Source organism: Castor canadensis, chromosome 15 (genome assembly GCF_047511655.1).
Source record: "Castor canadensis chromosome 15, mCasCan1.hap1v2, whole genome shotgun sequence".
Classification (NCBI taxonomy): domain Eukaryota; kingdom Metazoa; phylum Chordata; class Mammalia; order Rodentia; family Castoridae; genus Castor; species Castor canadensis.
Window position 1 is genome coordinate 77,254,599 of NC_133400.1, and position 22,245 is coordinate 77,276,843.

Consider the following 22,245-nt stretch of genomic DNA (forward strand, 5'->3'; position numbering starts at 1 on the left):
AGTACAATCTAACTCTCAACCAATAAATATAAAACCACACACCGAGGTCCTATTTACCTCAGCTCCTATTACCCAGTACACAATGTATGCTATCAACAAAAAATTGCATGTCATACTAAAACAACAATATGACCAAATGCTGTATTTATAATACCCAAGGCACATTTGAGGTATGAGAGAGCAGAGTTTGTAGAAGAATGATGTAAGAATCAAAATTAGAAATGAAATTTGGGGTGAAATTCAGAAAGCACTTGATGCTAACTAAAATGAAATGAAGAGCCTCTGATTATTTGAGGAATGACAAGTCACCATTTAGGACTAACAATCCTGGGTCCACGTGAAGAATGACCTGGTTTAGGAGAATATTAGCATTGTAGATGAGTTACCTTGACATTTGCAATAGCCCAAGAGTGAGTTAGGGTGACATGTGAAAATGCAAAGAAATGGAAATATATAATGGGAGAATGAAGAGCTGACATAATTTTAAATGGAGAGAGAGAGAGAGAGTTAACAAGTGATGATGACAATAACTGAAACACTTGGTCATAAGGAAAAGAATCTTTCTGAAAGCAAGATACATATGAGTACTTGAGTTTGGAAATGTGACTAGGAGATACTGGCAATTACTTAGCTGCAACTGAAAGCATGGAAATCAGGGTTAGACCCACGCTGGAGTTAGCAGAGTTTGAACACTAAGTATAAAAACTCTAAGTAAACAAGAACATGTAGAAAGTGATGTAAAAAGACCCAACTCAGCAAATTGGGTATAACATACATTTAAGTTTTAGAAGCAGGAAGAAAAAAGCATTAAAACAATGTATAATTAGGGAAGAAAGAACAATAGTCTATTGCCAGGAAAACATACATGAAAATTCCATGAAGCTGTAAATGGATCATATGCTAAAGTACATAAAATAGCAAGAATTGAATGTTTGTGATTACGAAATCATTAAAATATTTGAAGAGAGCTAGACTATATCCATTAAGGCAGGGACTATATTTTATTTTATGAATGATTTTTTACAGTGTCTAGATTAGAGACCAATCTTATTTGTTGAAGAAATAATATTTTGGGGAAAGACAGACTGTGGGGAAAGAAGAGATGGAAATAATTCAAATAATGTGTAAGGAATGATAATTTGTTATCAATTCCTAAGAATAAAAAAAGCAATAGAGAAGCTAGACTAAATTTATGCATTTCATTCTTTTCTCTGTCTTTTAGTCAAAGATAATTGTGATGATTGAAAGCAAAAAGTTCTATATAATGAACTTTTAAATTTTCAAACGAGGCAATGTTTATGAGAAGATAGAAAAGGATAAATTTAATGATTCATTATTTCCTGAGAAATAAGTCTGTAAATAAGTATGCATTTAGCAAATACACTTTGGAGAAACCCTGGTGTCTAGAGGCTTATAAAATGAAGAAATAATTAACCTGACACATTTCCAGATCATTTACTTAGGGTTTAATCTTGCCTTCCAAGAACTGTTCCATTCACATGCTTTCCACACAGTGTCATGTCTCATACCCTTTAACATTTTTTTAAAGCAAGCATCATTTGGTTCCTACCTGACATAATTATTAACCATTCTTGGAAATATTGAAAGTGAACACATACAGATAACCCAAAATAAGGGGAAGAAGCAGCAAAATTAAGATTGTGTTTTTTGCCTCTGTTATGACAACAGGTTTGCTTTAGGCCACAAAACGGAAATCGCTATGTCTGATCTTCGGAATGTTCAAAGAAATATAGAGCAGTTGTACGTAAACTGGCCTTGCTCTAATTCCTGACTAAACATCATCAAAGCCAATTCAATCTTCTATCTCAGAAAAAAAATAATGGCAACAGAAATGACTCTGGTCTAAACACACATGGTATCATGGAAAGGAATGCTTTTATTTTAATTGTGGCTAACTAACAAAACATTGGTTTCATTACCATCTTTTTCAATCAAGAAAACTAAATCTGCAAGACATATTCTAAGTCTAATCAGCCACCAAAGTCTCCTGGTTCTTTTCCTTCATGGTGTTGAGTACTTGGAGTGGAATGTTTGCATTTCTAAAATTCAAAGCAAGAAAAGGAAGAAGGGAACTATGAGAAGAACAAACCAATGAAAATGAGAAATAGAAAAAAGGTATGAACTAGTTTATTTTCAACCATTTGATATAGACAAAATGCAAAGGCAAAAATATTACCAATTTCCACAGAAGAGAAAATATCAATTAGCAACCATTTATTCCATTATATTTAGACATTTCAGGAAATTTTGAAAAATGTTATCAAACTCTAGAGAACAATAATTGAAAATACAGACTTTTGCTTCAAACAGAAATAGCTCCTAATGCTAGATTCAAGTGCCTTCTAGTTGCTGGGCCAAGTTGTTAATCCTTTCTATGCACCTCTGTCCTCTCCTGTAAAATCCTCAAGTTCATTGTGAGAATTTAACAAGAGCACCTGATTAAAGTCTGGTGTACAGCAATGAACACTCACTGAACTGTAGCTGCAGAGTCACATCAGTTTTGACAAGACATGTTCTATTTAAACAGATATAATGATTATCTATTTTAGTTGTTTGTTATTCTTGAAAAAGAAACAAACAATAAGATTTGTTGTTCAAAGCTTTAAAAACCTCTCATCATTTTCTGTATAAAAGTAGAACGTTAGTAGACTTTCATTTCACATTCAGTATTTAATCATGGAGATAATAAATTTTAAAAATATCAGAACCAAATTATTTATAAAAGATATTATTAATGTTTGTCAAAGAATATAATAAGGATAATAAATATTTATAAGTTAATAAAAAACAAATATTTGTCAAATAAATGAATGAATGATTGAAAAAGTGACTTTTTTCACTATCCCAGAGTATATAATTTCATTTATGTAACACTCATCCATGAGTTAGTTCTCTTCCATTTACCCATTATGTTTCTAAAGGAGCCTGAAACATCACACAAAACACAGATGTTTCCTTTTAACACTCTTCTTGGGCTTTAATGCCATTGCTGTTATTACTCTTTGTGGTTACAGTAATAGTATATTAGTAATTACTCCCCTTGGAGTATCCAAGCAACCACCAATCACAAACAGAAATCTGTTCTGAGCTGGCATCATAACAGATTCCAAATCTATTACTGAAGGATCAGATAAAATAAAAAAGGATGCATGGGTCATATTCTTTAATATTTCAGTATCACTTGAGAACTGAGCAAAGTATTTTTTGTTATTATTATTTTTTCATTACTTCTAACTTGTTTACCTTGTATTTTCCAAATATCCAGTTCATAGTCTACATTAGATTCCTTAGTTTATTTCATTTTTACTATGTATATTTATTACACATACATGATGTTTTGATAAACATGTACATAGAAAAATGATTACTAGAGTCAAGCAAAGTAACCTATCATCTCATACAATTTTTGTGTATGATAAAAGTGACTAAAATCTACTCTCAGCAAAATGTCCAGTATATCATAAAATATTAATTATACTTATCATGCTGTACATAGATGTCTAGATTTATTTATCCTATATATCTGTAACTTTGTACACTTTGACACCTCCCCTTATCTTCCCTCTTCTCCTGCCTCTGATAACCACCATTCTACTCTGTTCCTATGTATTTCAGTTTTCTTATTTTTAATTTGTTCTTTTTATTAAGATTTTTGCATGTGAAAATATGCAGTGTGTTTATTTCTGTATGTGTTATTTCACTTACTAGTCTGCCTTTGGGGTTCATCTGTGTTGCGGCAAATGACAAGATCTCCTTTCTAAATTCCAACTAATATTTGATGTATGCATAGTGTATTTACATGCTGAGAAACTTTGCATATACCTGGTGGACATTTTTATGTAGTCTTTGGAAAAATTTCTGTCCAAGTCCTTTGCCCATTTGAAAATCAGGTTTCTTGTTTGATACTGAGTTGTACCAGATCCTTGAGTATTCATACTCTGTGGGGACACTGTTTTAAACACATTTATTTTAGAAAATTTCAGTTTATAAGTAGAAAGAAAAGAATACTGAATTTGATTTTGCCCAAACACAGATTCTTCAGTCTTTAATCCATGATCGTTATATTGCCTTCTTTATATTGCCACCAATATCCTCAATTCAACTGGATTATTTGAAACCAATTCTGGATTCTAATTTACATTATCCTCAAAGGCCTATACATAAGATAAGGACTCTTTCTTATCATAAATAGCAGAGTACACTTACTTTGTCATAACAATCTACTTTACAACACACTTTCCTTATTTGGGAGAATGAACACCAAGTGCTATATAGACAGGCTGGGATGTACAGGGAAGACTACTAAACTTCCCTACGGAGCAGGAGTTCTCAAACTGGGCTGCACTTTAGAATCTTACACATTCTTACAAACTAAAGCTATGATGCCCCAACCACAGCTAACTGCAATTATATCAGGATCTTTGTGTGGAGACCATAGATATTAGCACTTTAAAAAACAATTCCCCAGATGATTCAAGGTTGAGAATGACTGCTCTTGGTTCTAGGGTTGGCATACAGGCAAATTTCAATGCTCTAAGTTTTTATTCTTGGACATAGTTACCTTATTTGCCCTTAAAAACTATCATGTTGATCCTATGTAACCTCAAACCATGAATTTGTCTTTGTTTCAGGCTGCAATTAGCTCATGTTCATTCCTTTCCAGGAAGATGTCATTTCTGCACAGATGTTTTCTAATTTTTAAGCTGAGAGAAAAAGCCACTTTTGTGAGTAGTCGCAGTTGGACACAGTGGTCATTAGGGGGAAACACATGAGGTGAAGCCATGTTCCCAACTATCCCAGATGTTATGAATGCTGTTTCTTCTTGAACTTTCTTGATATTTTATTAGTCTGCTCTGGTGGCCATAACCAAATCTCATCAGCTGAGCAGCTTAAACAACAGAAACCTATCTTTCTCACAATTATTAGGGACAAGAAGTTTATGAGAAGAGTGTCAGCAGATTTGCTTTTTGAGTTCTCTTTCCTTTACTTTTAGATGTCTGCCTTCTTTTTTTGTCTTCTGTGTTTCAATCTCTGTTGTCCCTCCTTCTTATGAGGATGTCAGTCCTACTGAATTAGGGCCCCACACTTTGGACTTTACTGAATCTTAATTAACTCTTCAAAATCATCTCCAAAGATACTCACTTTGGGGTTTAAGAGTTCAACATAAAATTTTTTGGCAAGAACACAATTCAGTCCATATAATGGTAATTTTTATTTTTATTTTAGGATATCCTATAGCTTTTGTGGGAAGACCTATAGTGAACCTAGTTTCTGTGGGCTGAGATTTCTGCTATTTTTGTTTCATTTATTTTGATCAAATAATCTCCTCCTCCTTCCCCTTCATCTTCTTCCTCCTTCCTTTCTTTCCCTCCTCTTCATCCTCATTTTCTTCCTCCTCTTCCTCCTCTACATCTCCATCTTAAAATTCTTCAATATTTTCTGATCCAATGATTGGAACTTTAACAGATGTGAAACATAGTCATAAACTTTTTTTGTGTGTATGTGTGTGTGAATAAGAGCAAAATAATTCAAGAATTTAGCTCAATATATGAGGGAAGACTAGCTTTTATAGATCAAGTTCCATTTCCCTATCTGTCCAACCTTCCCAAGAAAATGAATATAGGAATTTTCTTATACTCTCACAGAGTCAAGGGATAAAAGTCAAGAATGAAATCAAGGTGTTGTGGCCCAGAATAATGAGTTTAAGTGAATCCAGGTTAAGTTGTACCGAAGGAAAGAGCAAGCTACTGTTAGGGCTTGGATTACACTCCATGCTTCAGAATTCAGGTTTTGTTAGCTCACAATACAGGTTTACAGAAATGATTTGGCATCTGTGTTACACTGTAGGAATGACAGCATCTGTACTGTCTGTCTCACAGAAAGCACAGGAAGCCAAACTTGTAGGACTCTACCAACTAAGTATAAAATTAAACAATATGTCCCTTAAGCTGCTGTTATACACATGAGAACACTATTAGTACTAATATTATTATGCCATACTCCCAACCTTGGATGGTGAAAATAGGTAGAATTGTACAATAGTAAGCATGTGCTTTATATCAGCCAGTATATTTCACTCCAGATACCAGTTATTCAAGGCCTCATTTCTCAATACAAAGTGTGGTATTTAGTGGTCACTAAGGAAATGTTCATTGCATTAATTAATCCAAAATACTTTGCTGTTAACTATACAGAAGTGGCTATCTCCAAGTAAAGTCACCTCTATAAGTACTTATCAAGTGTGATTCCATCTTATTTTAAATGCTAGAGGGAATATAAAATTTCAAAAGATGTGATTTCTATACCACTGGATTTATAGTCTGATTGTGGAGATGGCCAATTATATCATTAAAAAGAAAATAAAATTACAAGGGGAGGGAAATAAAGAGACAGCAGCCTTGGGCACTGTGCTTTCATTAATTCATGCCACTCAAATGTCAATCTTGCCATTAAATCTCATCTATATTATGTTTAAAACTTATTCATCCATAGACTAGAGTGAGGATTGATGTTTTTAGTTTCTTTCTATAATTCAGCAATATTTCCAAACGGGCTCACACATAGGTCTGTGATAGGCATGGAAAATAACTCCTTATATGTCTAATCCTGAATCTTAGTAACAGTAAAAGAAAAGATCCATAAATAGAGTTTTAATTAACAGTGATGTTGTGATATTTAGAAATAGATCATAGTCTTTTTGAATCTGTTAGCTTTCTTATAAAGAGTTTTGTTTTTCCCAGAGGGTCAAAAATAATTAACAAAATTAATTATTTCACAATTTATTTAGCAATGCATTGTCTCGGAGATTCCTGAACAAGTGCACTGAGCCATATTTCTGTATCAAGGATGATATAATCAGTCTGCTTTGAAGAGAGCACTGTACAAAAATATGTTGTCTCAAATAGTGATTAAGAGAGAGGAGACATATAGAGTGTCCTGTCAGAATGATTATATATTTTTAAAATTTGTGACCAATACACTTCTACAAAATACTCCCTAAATAATGAGCTTCAGAACTTTTCCACTGGTCTTTAATGAACTTGAAGAAATTATAATAGTTCAAATGGAAAATAAGCACTCCCGTTCATAGCCCTTAATTGTTTCTTGAAAGGTATCATTGATCATTCATGTTTTTCTTTTTGAACAATGGATGTGATCTTTCTCACATCTGTTCACTATATTTTTAGCTTTTGCTTAGCTGAGCCTATGTTTTGTAGTAGTAGTAATACTTTACTATAGATATGCTCTGTGGTTTTTAAATACCTTTTTAGGATAGCATAGGATTCCTGCAGATGGTATCTAAACGACTCAGGCATTTGTATCTACATGTGATTTTCTGGTGCTTAGCAGCAAAAACGAAAATTGGCGTATTTCTCAAAGAAAAGAAATTCATCCTCAGAAATTACTGCCAATGTAAAATATTCTGTCTAAATGTCTGTTCATTGTTGTGATGCCTACTGAAATGAAAGCACTCATAAATAATTTAATACAGTAGAAAATTTTATAAATTTTGATATATCTTCAAAGTGTAATACTATGCTTTAAATACAACCATGCTGTTAAAAATATTTCACAATGTAAAATTATTTGCACTATATTATTTTAATTACTAAGTCAAATAAAAACCTATTTTACTTGAAAATAGGTATATTAAGAAAGAGTACCAGTAGATACAAATAGAAAGCTTATTAAAGGTTGTATCCCTGTACTGGGATTATAAGAAATACTTTGCTTTATTCTGCTTATTATTATTTCAAAAATTGTAGAAAAATTCTTATGGCTTAGTAAAATAAAATTGATAGAGATATTGAAGAAAAATAAGCATTAAAAGTAGGAAGCAATAGTTTATACTTCTCAAGTGGCAACCCATAACAATATCCATCATGCTTTCTGCAAATACAAATGTGCTGTCCTCATAGATGCTGGGTTTGCTCTTGAGGTGAAATTCCTATTTTTATTTATTTATTTCATTTTGGTTTCAGATTTCTTCCCCCTCTCCTCAACTCTAACACTCCATCAAAATAGTCCATGTTAATAAATAACAATATATCTTTTATTCAGGCTTACTCATCATTCATAGAATATCTATATATAGATTTACATATATGTACAAATACGGGGTTGTTAATTGTTATTTGCCTGAGAAAAGCTAGATCATACCATGTCATCATTTTGCATATTTCCACAATATCTTTTGGAAATCCTCATAAACCCATTCATAGTACTAAAGTCTATAATTTTTTTTGAGGACATGTAATTGCATGCTTTGAATTTCATAAGTGACCCTATTTTGCTTCTAGGCAAAATATAGGGAAATTTTGCCCCTGTCCAAGCTATAGTTGGCAGTTTCTAAAGGCATTCTGATTTGTCTCAAGTTACTAGAGAGAGAGCTACTTTGGGCAAGTAGTTCATAGAGACCAGAAATCTTGCTGAGCATCTTACAGTGCATGGGATAACCCACCCACAATTCATTGACGTGTCCCAAATTTCACTACCAGACATAGGCTGATCGACCTGTGGCTGACTAAGATACTCTTTCCTCTCATGTCCACAAGGCCCATTCTCTCCGTCCTTCTAGTCTTGTTGCTAATGGCATTTTCTCAGTAGCCTATTTAGACTCCATCCTCCTTCAACACCTATGCACAAACCAACCACTGTCCTTCCCAGTCCTATTTACTCTGGTCATTTCTTTTCTTCCCCTCAATTTCTAACAAGTCATACAATTTGTTAATTATGTTTATCCATTATATTTTTCCTCCTTCCAGAATATAATCTCTACTGTGGTAGAATTTTTGTCTGATGTGTCCACAGGAACTAGCAAAAGTGCCTAATATTTGATAAATACACAAACAAGCAAAAGAACATGAAGAATAGTATGATAGGCATTCACTTATTTTTCATTTTTTTGCCATGAACAATGCTGAAGTAAATATCCTGATACACAAATCCTTATATGTTGGTTCTTATATGTCTATCAACCAGAATGCTTTCCAAACTGCTTAAAATTGGCTTCTGGGTTTTGGAAGGTCATTCCTACCTCTCAGTTGTATACATAATTTACTCTGTTTTCTTGCATTAATTTTATTTTTGTTGCATTTAAGCCTGCATTCCAACTGGAATATATATCTGTATGTGATACAAAACTGAGATTTAATTTCATATCCTTCCAAGTAGATGACCAGCTATGCCAGCACATTGTTAAATAAAACATCATATCAAAACTGAATTAAAACACACATCTTTACATTACATCTTCCAAATTATCAGTCTCAGTTTCTTGATTCTCTTTTCATTCAACCCAGATTGTAGTATGCATTAAATTTCTATTTTTATATTTAAAAAAACAATGTGAAAGGAAGAGGAAATACAGATCACAAAAAAATTTATCAGGTTAAAAGAAATATGTATATTCAACTTAAAGATGTATTGGAGCTACCTGTGAGATGTGGATTGGGATTGCTTTTGGAGTTCAACCCAAGCAAAAAGTTAACAAGACACCATTTTAACCAATAAAACTGGTCATGGTGGTACATGCCTATCATCCCAACTATGCAGGAAGTGTGGATAGGAGGTTGATGCAGGCCATTCTAGGCAAAAGTAAGAAACTTTATTTGAAAAAATAGCCAAAGCAAAAAGGGCTGTGGGGGTGTGGCTCAAGTGGTCACGTGCCTGACTAGCAAGAGCAAGGCCCTGAGTTCAAATCCCAATAGTTCCAAAAATATCATGAATTATAGAAAAACTTAAAAATAAGAATAGACACCCATCCAATAATTGAACTTCATTATATATTCAACCTGCCTAGAATATATAAATGACAAAATTAATGTGCTGTCTTCACTAGTCACATTATGGCTAAGCCAATCTTGCATACTTTTTTTTTCCAAAGTGTTATTTTAATTCCATATAATGCAATTTTATTTCATTGTGCCTATACTTCAATTGTTTTGAAAAATATTGTGTTAGGGCTCTCCAGGAAAACAGAACCAATAGGATGTATATGCAGTCAGTAAGAGATTTATTATAAGAAATTGGTTCTCATAGCAATGGAGGCTGGCAGGACCACAATCTGCAGAGCAGATCTGGCAGCCTGGAGACACAGGAAAACTCATAGCACTAATGACGTCCAAAGACAGTGTACTGAGGAATTTCCCCTTGCTGTAGAGGCTGATCTATTTTGTTCTATTCAGACCTTCCTTTGACTGGAGGTTGCATTTTGGAGGATAACCTGCTTCACTCAAAGTTCACAATTTAAGTGTTACTCTCATTCAAAAATAACCCTCCAAGTTGACACATAAAATTAACCATCACAAATATCTCAGGCTACTCTTCATCTCTAAGAAAACTTAAAATTAAGCCCTTAAAAAACAAAAATGCTGGGTCTACAAGACTTCAAGATAAAAATAAGATTACAAATTTACTTCTAGTTAGGTAATAAAATCAGTAAAGATTACCTTAACCTTAATCACAAAATAAGAATCAAATCTTGTGAAAATGTTGACACTTACTTATCCTGTTACTATTTACCTTTTCTATCTTGGCCCCAGGACAATCAGAATGACAAGAGTGAAATTGGTGATCAATTGACTGGCCATTGGACAGCAGGAGAAAGCTTATTACCAGTTAGTTGTGAGTGCCCGTGCATCCTTAGTCTGTATGACACCCACTCACTCCTGTCCTAATTAGGAACTTTCATGACACCTTTAAGGTAGAGTGAATAAAATATTTGAGTCTCTTAATAGTGGCGTCATGGGCTTCCTTGCTATGTAATGGCAGCTCTGGATCTATTTAATAATTCAGTGATTAAACAGAAGGGACTAGCCCTCCTTCCATTAAGTCTTTTGTGTCTTACCCCCATACAGACATTAGGAATGTCCTGTGACATTCACAGAGACAATTAAAGCAGACCTCCAGTCCTGTGGATTACTAGATTTACCTGGCGTGTGATCAGAGTCTACACTCCATGCTTCGGTAGGAATTCTGCTGCCAATCACCCAATCCAAGTCATTTTCAAGGTCTTGTGTAAGACTGCAAACTGTGGTCCAGTTTCCTGAAGTTGTTTCAAAATTGCAGCTTCCTGTTGTGTTTGTGTAATATCCTGGTGAAACAAAAGTGTTCGCAAAAGCTTCAGAAAATGTTTATTATGCTTCATATTAATTTTAAGTCTTTATAATTATAAATCTTCCTAAATAAATTATATACAATCGAAACATTTGTATACATTGGTAATATTGCTTATACTTTGTGATTTTTTATCAAAGGATCTAGAAGCAATGCTTGAAGAGTGTCATATATATTAAGGAATTATATGGATTGACAAAATAATATTTATGCATGATAGATAAGACTGTGTGTGTACATGAACAATAAAGGTAACATTATGATATTATGGAAAATTCAGGTTGGATGAACAAATAACATTCGTTGTCTGGATGTTCAGTGTAATCCCATAGTTATCTGTGGTGTTTGAACAACATAGAGCATTAGAGAGGCAAAGACATTTAATAAAGAAAATGTGTCTTTTGAAAAAGTAGTAAACTGTATAAGACACAAACCCTTTTAGGTACTATACCAGTCACTGGAGCACAACATTTCAGAGCTAGTCACTAGATAATGAAAGAAACTCTCTTCTAAAAGTATTGATTGATAACTCATTAAAAATTGAATTGTTTTCAATGAGAAAAATTAATAGATGATAAATGAATGCCTGCTAGTCATCTGTGAAGTGTTCCATGATAATACCCAAAATTCAGGCTTTCATTTTTCTTTTTGCACAGCAGTTATTATGTTTGAGCACTCACTGTAAAATCTCACTGTCTTATACAGACAAGAAGAATTATTGGGTTATTTAATCAGTACAGATCAACTGAGATTATCATTGACTTTCCCTTCTTTTAAAAAGATGACACGTTATTTTAAAAATTTCTTCTTGGTCATAACTTTTCTTAATACAAAACTAATGTTAGCATTTAGAATCTTAATCAAAAAAAATTCTTGCTGCTAAATAGCTGCCAAACACACAGTCAGGTTTTTGTACAAATTTTTTTGGATCCATCAGTGTATTTTTATAAAATACTAACATTTCATTTCTTAAGCATTTTTGCATCTAGTTCCTAAAAACTAGAATAATTTTTAATCATGCATGTTTTCATTCATTCTGCATGAATGAATGAATTCATTCATCCACTTATTTTTCTGTGCTTATTTATGGGTTTCATATGTTTTGCTGTGCATGTCATGCTGGTGTGCCATAATAGAGACTAGGTTTATATTATATACATATAAATAATGCATAATATAATTCAGTTTTCACAATGGTTAGCCAACAAGTCTGCATGCATTCAGAATTTTCCAATGTTCATTCAAGATTGCCAGTACATATTCTTTAAAAGTGATGTCACACATGGTCTCTGTACTATTGTATTTCTACATGACTGGTTCCTATGACACATAGCCCTCTGTTAATTAGTCTACATTTTTCCCATTCTCTGGGACACCCTTGCCCTTCCTGTCAACTTTATTCATCATATAACTTATCATTCACTTTAAAGACAGCTATAAGCTCAAGATAAATTCTCTTATATTTAATTTTCTCCTCAACTCGAAATATGACACTTTGTCTTTTCTCTTTGTAAGGGTAATTTCTGCCCTGAATCTCTACTCCTTATCAAAACACTGTTATGCGTATGCCAGTTTCATTTCCTTCAAGGTCACACATCTTTTCCACGTCTTTCAATCTTACATTCTCTACTCATTTTATTCCTATAACTCACATATACATCCAGGGTTCTCCATTATTTTTTTAAAAATATGTTTACTTGTTTAAATTTCTCATGCTGCATATCCTCACTCATCCTTTCACACTTTTAAACAGATGGTCTACAAACCTACAACCACAATGAAACGCACACATCTTTAAAACATCTTCAAACACTTCTTAAACATTCCTTTTGGATTATACAACCATCACTTCAAAGCCAATAAGCTCCAAACCAACTCATAGTTCACCTCTCCAAATATACCGTTTCCTGTGGAATTTTCATTTAATTTCATAACATGAATCCTCTCTCTCTGAAGAGAGAGCGATTCAAGCCTTCAGAGTTACGATTGATTCTGCATTTGTCTTTCCCCTATCCAATGTGTCATCAGTACCTGTAGGTTCTTTCTTTGAAACTTGTTGAGTTGCTCCCTTCTTTTCAGTTTCAGAACCATTATAATGGTTCAAGCCCTTGAATTTGTTTTAAGAGACTATCTCTAGTGTAAGCACCATCTTGTCCACCTAACAAACCCAAGCCACATTAGTCATCTTTAAGACTGCTTTTGTGTTATTTTCTCTTGCTTAAAATAATCTGTTCCTTCACGCCATATGAAAACATTCTCACAACTCCCTAGCCTTGAATACAATAACCTTTACTTTGATGCAAGTATTTTTAGGATGAAATATGTCTCATCTTTAAAATTGTCTCTACTCCAACCAAATTTTTCAGATTACCTCTTAAATATAAATTGACTTTTAAAATACATTTATGTTTAGGACTACATCTCTGCCTTTTATGAATGTTCTTTTTTAGCAGTTGGTTACTCTTTTCTCAGCCATCTTTCCCTGTCTTTTACAACACAGAACTATACCTTAATCAATTATTCATCTTCTTTTACTCAGGTATGTGTTTAAAAGGTGAATCAGTAGCCCCTCCCCTCACATTCAGGGGAAACTCATGGTTTGCCTAAGCAATTGTGACCTAATTCTCTCTCTTTCCTCATCTTTGTTATTTAGAACCTATTCTTGAGATACAATGCCAGACAACAAAACTCACTGTTGAAGAGGACTCTAGGAAAATTTTGTCTTATTCTTACAAAGTAATCAAAAAGAAGAAAATCTGTTTGTTCATTGTGAGGTTCTTGGTTACAAAGAAAAAATTATCAAGGAGCATTATTTTATAACAAACCAGTAACCTGAGGATAGAAGGGCATAAAGGAAGGTGTCCATGCAGTTCTGACTTTTGATGACAATATTAAGCTACTGAATTAACCAGCTTAGCACTGACAAGCTCTTAGTCCTCTTGCTATTTGAGATAATGCATTTCACTTATGGTCTGCATTAGTTAGAAACGCATTTGGTTCCAAACAACTAAAAACCCAACTTACAGTAACTTTGTGCAGACAGGAATTAATTTGTTTCAAATAAGAGTCTAGAAGTTGCTGGTTTGAGACAGGTAGTGTGGTAAAACTACACAGTCTTTCGTTTTCACCATCTTTTCATCCTCATGTTCATTCGTGGTTGTAAGAGGACCACAGTACCTTCTGATATCAGCAGAAAATGCACACAGAGCAAAAATAGGAAAAGAAAAAGAAATTTTTTTTCTATTCTGGACTTTTAATTTATAAAATAAATTAAATTCCCCAAATTTCTACATAGATGTTATTGACCTCTCATGGCTATGAGCAAGTTTGGAGACTATGTTTTTTTTTTTTTTTCCTGCTGGTCACAATACTGCCAGAAATAAAAGGAGAATTCTGTTTTTATGAAGCAGAAAGACGTAGGCATCTCATAGATATTGTCAAAATGTTTAAACTGCTCATGGTTGGAATTTACGCTCCAGGGTATGTTAATTAATATATCTTATCCATTTTATGGAGGAAATCAAACCCATCCTTGAATGATCACTTCCAGCCCTACCTCTCCCTTTCCAGACCACATTAATTCTCGGGGTGGTGTGTGTGCAATCAAGCAATCAAGTCTAATTTAGAAGTCCATTACTTCTTTATTTTGTAATTGTCATCTTAAATGTTATTTAACATGTAGTTACTATAAACACTTCTATGATTACTGAGCTTCATTAAATATACTGTAAGTATTTTACTAAGTATCCACTGAAAGATGATGACATGAAGATTGTAAAATTTTCTCATAATGAGATTGTATCAATATTTTCAAAATGGCAGTTACTTTAGAAAAACTATTTTTTCAGATTGTGATTTTTGTCTTGGTCCCATGAATGTAATTAAAGAATTACTCACACTCTTAAATAACTGCCATTTCCTCAGTGGTAGGATATTTGGCTATGTGGCTGCATGATAAGGGAAAATAAAATTTATCAACTTTTATTTTGATAGAGATTGTTCTGTATGTAATTATTTTTAACTCCTCAAATCCACATAGTTACCCTGTTATGTCACACCATAATGCATGGTTTAGGAATAATAGTGTTCCCTCAAGTGAAAAATATTTTTCATTACAAAATGGCTTCTTGGCACTTTGAGAAGGATCTCAAAGAATGTGGGTATAGTGAGAAACAGTGCTTTCTTTCACTGAATAATAATGTGTTCCTATGTTTTTAAGGGTAGGAGGAAGAGCAACCCCTACACAGTGCACACTCTAGTCCTTAACACAGGACCACGAACATAGAATACAGGCTATATATAATTTCTTTTGATGGAAAAAGCCAGCATATTTTCTGACTTAATTATTAATATCTTTTTTAAAGAGAATTATCTCACTTGTTACAAAACCATGCACTTCTGCAATAGGAGGTGATGCAAAAAGAAGTTTTATCTTTGTTAAAAATCTATAGTAATAATTTAGTCATGAAGAATAGCTGCATTTCTTTTCTGGTAGTGGAAATGGCATGTGAGACATGAAGTGTGCTTAAATTTCAAAGCAATATAAAAATAATGAAATAGAAGAGAGGTTAACCTCATTAACCCAGAACTCTGAACAAATATTTCATTTAATTTAATATATTCATTTATTCAATGCATTCATTTAATTTTCATAGCAGCTATAGGGTGGATGTTATTACATCTACTATACAGGTAAGGAAAATGAATCTCTGAGAAATAAAATAATTGCCCAAAAAGTGAGGGTCTTAGTAAAAATGAAAACTTCAGTTTAATAATTTCATAGATCAATTCATTTCTTATATTTCTCTAAAGAACATTTTGAAATTATTGCCATTTTTTTCCATTATTCACAGTAGTTATATATCATATATCTGATTGCAGAAATCCAGCTCTAATGTCTACAATCCATTCAGAAGATGTCAATATGGAATACTGATTATATCAATTTGCAGAATTAGCACATCACCTGCCTATGTCTAGTCTTTATGATGTAAACAAGATAAATTAAGAAGTTTTAGGAAAAGTGACTATTTCATGTGAAAACATAATACTTTTATTTTAATAAATTTAAGTATTTCTTACAGTGGTCCATCAAAATTGTTAGTAACACTCATCATATATGAGGGTATAACTGATTTTAGTTTCCGAAAACCAAAATCACGCCTGTGTGTTTTCACACCAACACTAAAAATACCTGTGGGAAACATAAAAATTATATAAGGCAGCCTGAGAGGAAAAATGCATGAAGTAAAATTATTATGCACCATTCACAAATGAAAAACCAAAATACTTAGTAACTCTGAGTTTTAAGCCTATATTTATATAGCATAAGCAATTGTGCCTCTGTATATATGGAAGCACAAACACACACACACACAAACATCATTTTACATTTTTGCTCTTTAAGTAAGTAGTGGTAGCTTTATTGACAGCATTCATTATACTTTAAAATTAAGCAGGAATCTTTATGAACAACTTAATATGAACCAAATTATATTACCTTTAATACTTTTCCTCCAGCTTTTTTCATGGAGCAAAGTGAGTCTTTGAACCCAAAGATAAAGTCTCATTTTTATTTGCTACTCAATTCTTTGTTCCCAGTACATAGTAGAGCAGGAATAAATGGAAGAATATGATGCAAATATATTTTTGATATAAATGAAAAGAAGACAATTTAATATCTTTAAATTTTTATGTGATACTTGCCACTTTCCTTCTGATTGTTGATATATGTCAATGCCAACATGTTCAAATTATTTTCCTTTTAATATATTTACTCAAGTATTCTGTATCAGTGATTATTAAATCCTATATTTATTATGTTTTATAGAGATTTCACAAACGTTTTAGAGCATTGTTTTAGAACTCTTATGCAATTTATTACTTATAGTCCATATAAAAATATATTTTGGCAATTTAAAAGTAGACAAGAATATCTCTAGACAGTATTATTCAGTATATTCTATATTTAAGAATTTATGTAGGGCAATCCATGATGTGTGATGCTGTATACGGTTAACAGCATTAATAGTACTCATAGTACAGTCTAAAAATTATGCCAACTCTTTTCCCTTTCTTGTGCATTTTTATTTTAAATTGAAATATGAGATAAACATTAAAGATATTAGGGTAAGTGAAATAAACAGCAAGACACATTCCACATAAATGATATACTAAGTATTCAAATTCAGAGACTTAAATTAGAATGCTAGTTATGTTAGGGAATTGACATTTAATGGGTAGAGTTCAAATTTTGCAAGATGAGGAAAGTTCTAGTGATGGATGGTGGCAATGGTTGAACAAAAATATAAATGCACTAAATCCCACTGAACTATACAATGAAAATGATTGAAATGGCAAATTTTATGTTCATAATTTACCACAATAGAAAAATGAGAAGCACATACAAAAATAATTAGAGAAAGAAATATCATCACTATAAGTCCCAAGGAATAAAAATTATACTGAACTAAAATTTAAAATTTAAATATGCTTATGTGTCAACTAATCTTCAGGAGGGTTACCATGAAGTATTCCCTTCCTGCGATGTGTGACGCTTTCCATTGAGAAGTGGAGTCTGTTTCCTTTCTCTCCATGAATCTAGGTTACATTTGGTTATTTTCTTTGACCATTAAAATGAGTTGAGTGTGACATTTTGGAACATCAGAGAGTAAGATAAAGGAACTCTCACTGGCTAGCCTGGAGTTCTTGGAATGGTAATTCTTTGAATACCAATTCTCATAGAAGTCAGTTCCTTGTACAGTAGCTGCATAGCCTATCCCTTATGGCTGTCATGTTTTGTGTAGCAGTCACATGGAACACCCTGGAGGATGAGGTGCCATGTCAAGTAGGATGGGTTATAGCACTAGATCATTTATTTCAAATCTTTCTGTCCTTTTAATATATGCACTCATAGGCTATATATGACACACCTATAGCCAACATCATACTTAATGAGGAAAAAACTGAAACCATTTTCCCTAAAGTCAGGAACAAGATAAGGGTGCCCACTGTCCCCATTCTTATTCAACATAGTCCTGGAATTCCTATCCAGAGCAATAAGGTAATAAGAAGAAATAAAAGGAGTACAAATAGATAAAGAAACTGTCGAACTATCCCTATTTGCAGATGACATGATCATATACCTTAAAGATCCAAAAATTCTACCCCAAAACTCCTAGACATCATAAACAGCTTCAGCAATGTAGCAGAACACAAATCAACTTACAAAAATCAGTAGCCTTTCTATATACCAGCAATGCACAATTGGAGAAATAATATAAGAAAACAATTCCATTTACAGTAGTCTCAAGTAGGATAGGTGGGACCAAAGAATATCATTATTCCAACCTTAGAGAGGAAGAAGACATTGTGGAGGTGATTGTTCAGTCCCACAATCCAAGTTCAAATCATACCAATCAGAAACAAACTGTTAGCCTGAATTACCTCACCCCACAAAAGTATGGCCAAAATGAAACTGCTGTTGAGGCCACTAACATTTGGGTTCCTGGTTTGCAGCAAACTATAACTATAATAGAGAGCCTGCAAGCATCAAGATTCAATACAAACCTGGTCAATAAAACTGATGGAAAATTATATGTTTAAATATGCCTCATATTTTAAAACTGTATACTTGGTTTATAAATGACTTTTAAATACCACTTTGATTCAAAGAAAAAGTGCAGCACTTCTAGTCCTCTTTTTCTAGTGCAATGTAATTCATAGAATTATTCATTAAATTGGTATTTATTTAATAAGTTCACTTTAGCCTCATCTATAAAATCAACCATTTTTCCAAGAAGTGTAATAGAAAAGGAAATTAAAACAAATGGAAAATACGGACAGCTATTTCAGTTTTTGGCTATTTAAATTCTAATCCTACACAGTTCTGCATAATCATGCAATGGGAACTTTTTGTAATATGATTTTCTATAGTTTACAGTGAAGAGGTAAGAAAGGACAAGAGCGCCGTCATTTGGACATTTGTGCAGAAAAAGAGTCAGAAAATTGTTTGGTGATTCTAAATCTCTTCTAGAGCACTGAAACATTTCTTTATAGCCATCAGTGCCAAAATATTGTTCTACTCAAGGTAAAATCCTGAGCTGAACTGGGTTTATTACAGTAGAAAAACATACTTACCACAGTGAGCTTCATCAGACTTATCAACACAGTCTGGCTTATAGTCACACACAAGGTAGGATGCAATACACTTCTTGTCCTGGCACAAGAAATCCGAGGCTTCTGAGCAAATCTCAGAGGTCTCTCCAACTAAGGAAAACAAAAGCAAAAGCAATCTTGAATCAATATCGCCATGATATTTTGAAGACTCCTGTTAGTAGTTATATAGAGTCCACGCTATTAAATAAGTTAGTATTGTTAACAGCTGTCCAAAATAGATTTTTAGACAACTGCCTGTCTTTCATTCCCACCTCCAATTGTTTAGCAAGATATACACAATCTACTTTTGAAATATCTTTTACAAGACCTGACCATTATTTTTAAATAGATCCAAACATCTGATAAAGCATTAAAGATCTCATTAAAGACCTTTTGTTGCTGGTTCCAGTGTAATTTCTCTAGTCTTACTTTCTGGGATTCTTCTTATAAAAATCTGCAATTAAGTTTCACCTTTTGATTGACGGTTTCAAACATATGCCATCAATTCTTCATATTTCCACACATTTACGCATGCTACATGATTGGTCTGTTTTGGGCCCTAAGTACTTTGTTGCTCAACCTCAGACTCAAAAGTACTAACTTTTCTTCCTACATTCTCTTAACTTCCTCTTTGATATTTTTGCCCCAGCTTTGGCACTCAGTTAAATGTCACATAAGAATCATTTAATTCCTATATTAGAATGTTTTTCACTTCACCAAAAACTATTTACATGCCTCTCTGCCCTTCCAGATTCTAAACTCCATTGAAGCATAAGTTTTACATTGTATTCTCTTGGGCCTGTCACCAGCTGGTGATTAGTAAGTGCAGGTTATAACAGAAAGCATAATGTTTTCATTTAAAGGGGGCTTAGGAAAGTGAACTAACACACAATTTTCAAAACAATTCATATATTTTAATATCATTTTAACTTATTGACAAATGATAATACTTGACAGCTTCATAGAGTAAATGATATTAAAGTTCTAAAAATCAATTTGAACAAATTAAATAAAGCTCAGCAATTTCTTTAATGCATAGACTATTATAGCGTCTCAGCTGGTATGCCTGAGGTTGGGATAATTTACTGAAGTTTAGGAACAATTCCCATGAATGACTTGACTGAAAATTCATTGCTATTATTTTTGAATCATCTCCATAATAAATAGCTAAAATCTGTTTAATTTACAGAAATAATTTATTAGTAAAATTTAGCGAATATAAAGGTGAAGAATGATGAGAGGACATCTAAAACAACAGCAAATATTTCTATTGTGGGCATTAGTAAAATGAAGACTCAAAGGTTGGGTTCATCGAGTAGTTTAGAAACTTTGCTACATAATCTTAATAACACTAGTGAGAATTCATAGTTAATGCAGAGCAGGATGGGCGAGTTTAGTATGCACGTCTATGCATTTGAGATTATTTTATTTTTCCAAACCATAGGATGTGCAGCTATATAATTACTCCACAAGGGAAATGTGTTTTAACTTCAATATAAATAAGTGATTCTTTAGTTCTTTAAAATATGGTTAAAATAGACTACTTCTCCAAATGAGGCTTATTTTCCTTAACAATATAGAATTGCAAAGACATAGAGGGAAATCAAGTCAGTGCTTTGAATTACAGTAAATGGAGAAATAGCTAGAATTTCTGTGAAACATTAGGTGTATCAAGAACAAATAAATAAAAAGAACTTATATTTCTAAGAAAATTAGGTCTTTAAGACAAGAATATGGTAAATAGAAAAGGTAGATTATTTTAGTAAGAGACTGTCTTGTATTCATTTAGTCACTGCATTCTTTATTCAGTCAAACTGATAAAAGCAGTAACTACTCACCTGGTTGGCAAATATATGAAATGAAAGATAATGCCACACATTCTACAGCTGATAGCATAAAATGGAAAGAGCATTATCGCTCATAACAGAGTTTAAGATAATTTGGCTAGCAGAATGTGGCATATAAAAAAACATAGATTAGGTATTTATTTAGCTACAAAATGATGGACAAATAGTGACCTAAAAATAGAGAAAATACCTGGAAAGAAGGAAGGACCTGAAAAACTAAGTAACCACAAGAAATTAATATTTAATATAGTAAAGGCAAGACAGATTTATGGGAGCAATCTTGTGAGGATTGGAACAAAGTGAAACTAGCCTGCAAGTAACACAAAGTGAAAAGTGGCTTCACTCTACTTTGAAGCAAAATGTACAAGGTTCTAACCGCATAAATTTCAATCTGAATTAAAATAGTTTTGTACTGTACTGAACTGGATATGATCGTTCCATCCCATAGATTATATTCATGGGCAAACACTTGCATTATCATCTTGTTTGAGTGAAGATCTTCAGTATGCACTGAGATTTCCAACTGTAAATTTCACACGGTTATACATTGTTAAACCCTTCCACTATTTTTTTTTCTTTTTTTTTTATTCATATGTGCATACAATGTTTGAGTCATTCCCCCCCCCTTCCCCTACCCCCTCCCTAAACCCCCAGCCCCCTCCCTCTCCCCGCCATTCCCTCGCTACCTGGCAGAAACTATTTTGCCCTTATCTCTAATTTTGTTGAAGAGAGAGTATAAGGAACAATAGGAAGGACCAAGGGTTGTTGCTAGTTGAGATAAGAATAGCTATACAGGGAGTTGACTCACATTGATTTCCTGTGCGTGTGTGTTACCTTCTAGGTTAATTCTTCTTGATCTAACCTTTTCTACAGTTCCTGGTCCCCTTCTCCTACTGGCAACAGTTGCTTTATGCACAGTATTTTAATAGGATATGGTGGCAATGGAAGACATAATGGACAAACTTCCTGCCTTTGACAGTCATGCTACTGAGCTGGCAAGTCAACATTTGGTTTGGGAATCTATCAAAGGAAACAACTAGGGTTTCTATGTGCTATCTACATACTGAAGAGTTGCTGAAATTCTAATCAGAGAAATTCCCAT

At 33.2% G+C, this 22,245-nt stretch overlaps 1 protein-coding gene across 1 annotated transcript in view; it reads right to left on the reverse strand.

Annotated features, from left to right (window-relative positions):
- The window catches only part of Malrd1 (MAM and LDL receptor class A domain containing 1), a 598,455-nt gene that overhangs the window by 152,737 nt on the left and 423,473 nt on the right, over positions 1 to 22,245 (reverse strand). The window contains exons 30-31 of the mRNA XM_074056557.1: positions 19,279 to 19,407; positions 10,955 to 11,116 (exon numbers count right to left, since the gene is read on the reverse strand). Coding sequence (XP_073912658.1) covers positions 10,955 to 11,116; positions 19,279 to 19,407 — 291 coding nt within the window. The remainder of the gene's footprint in view (positions 1 to 10,954; positions 11,117 to 19,278; positions 19,408 to 22,245) is intronic.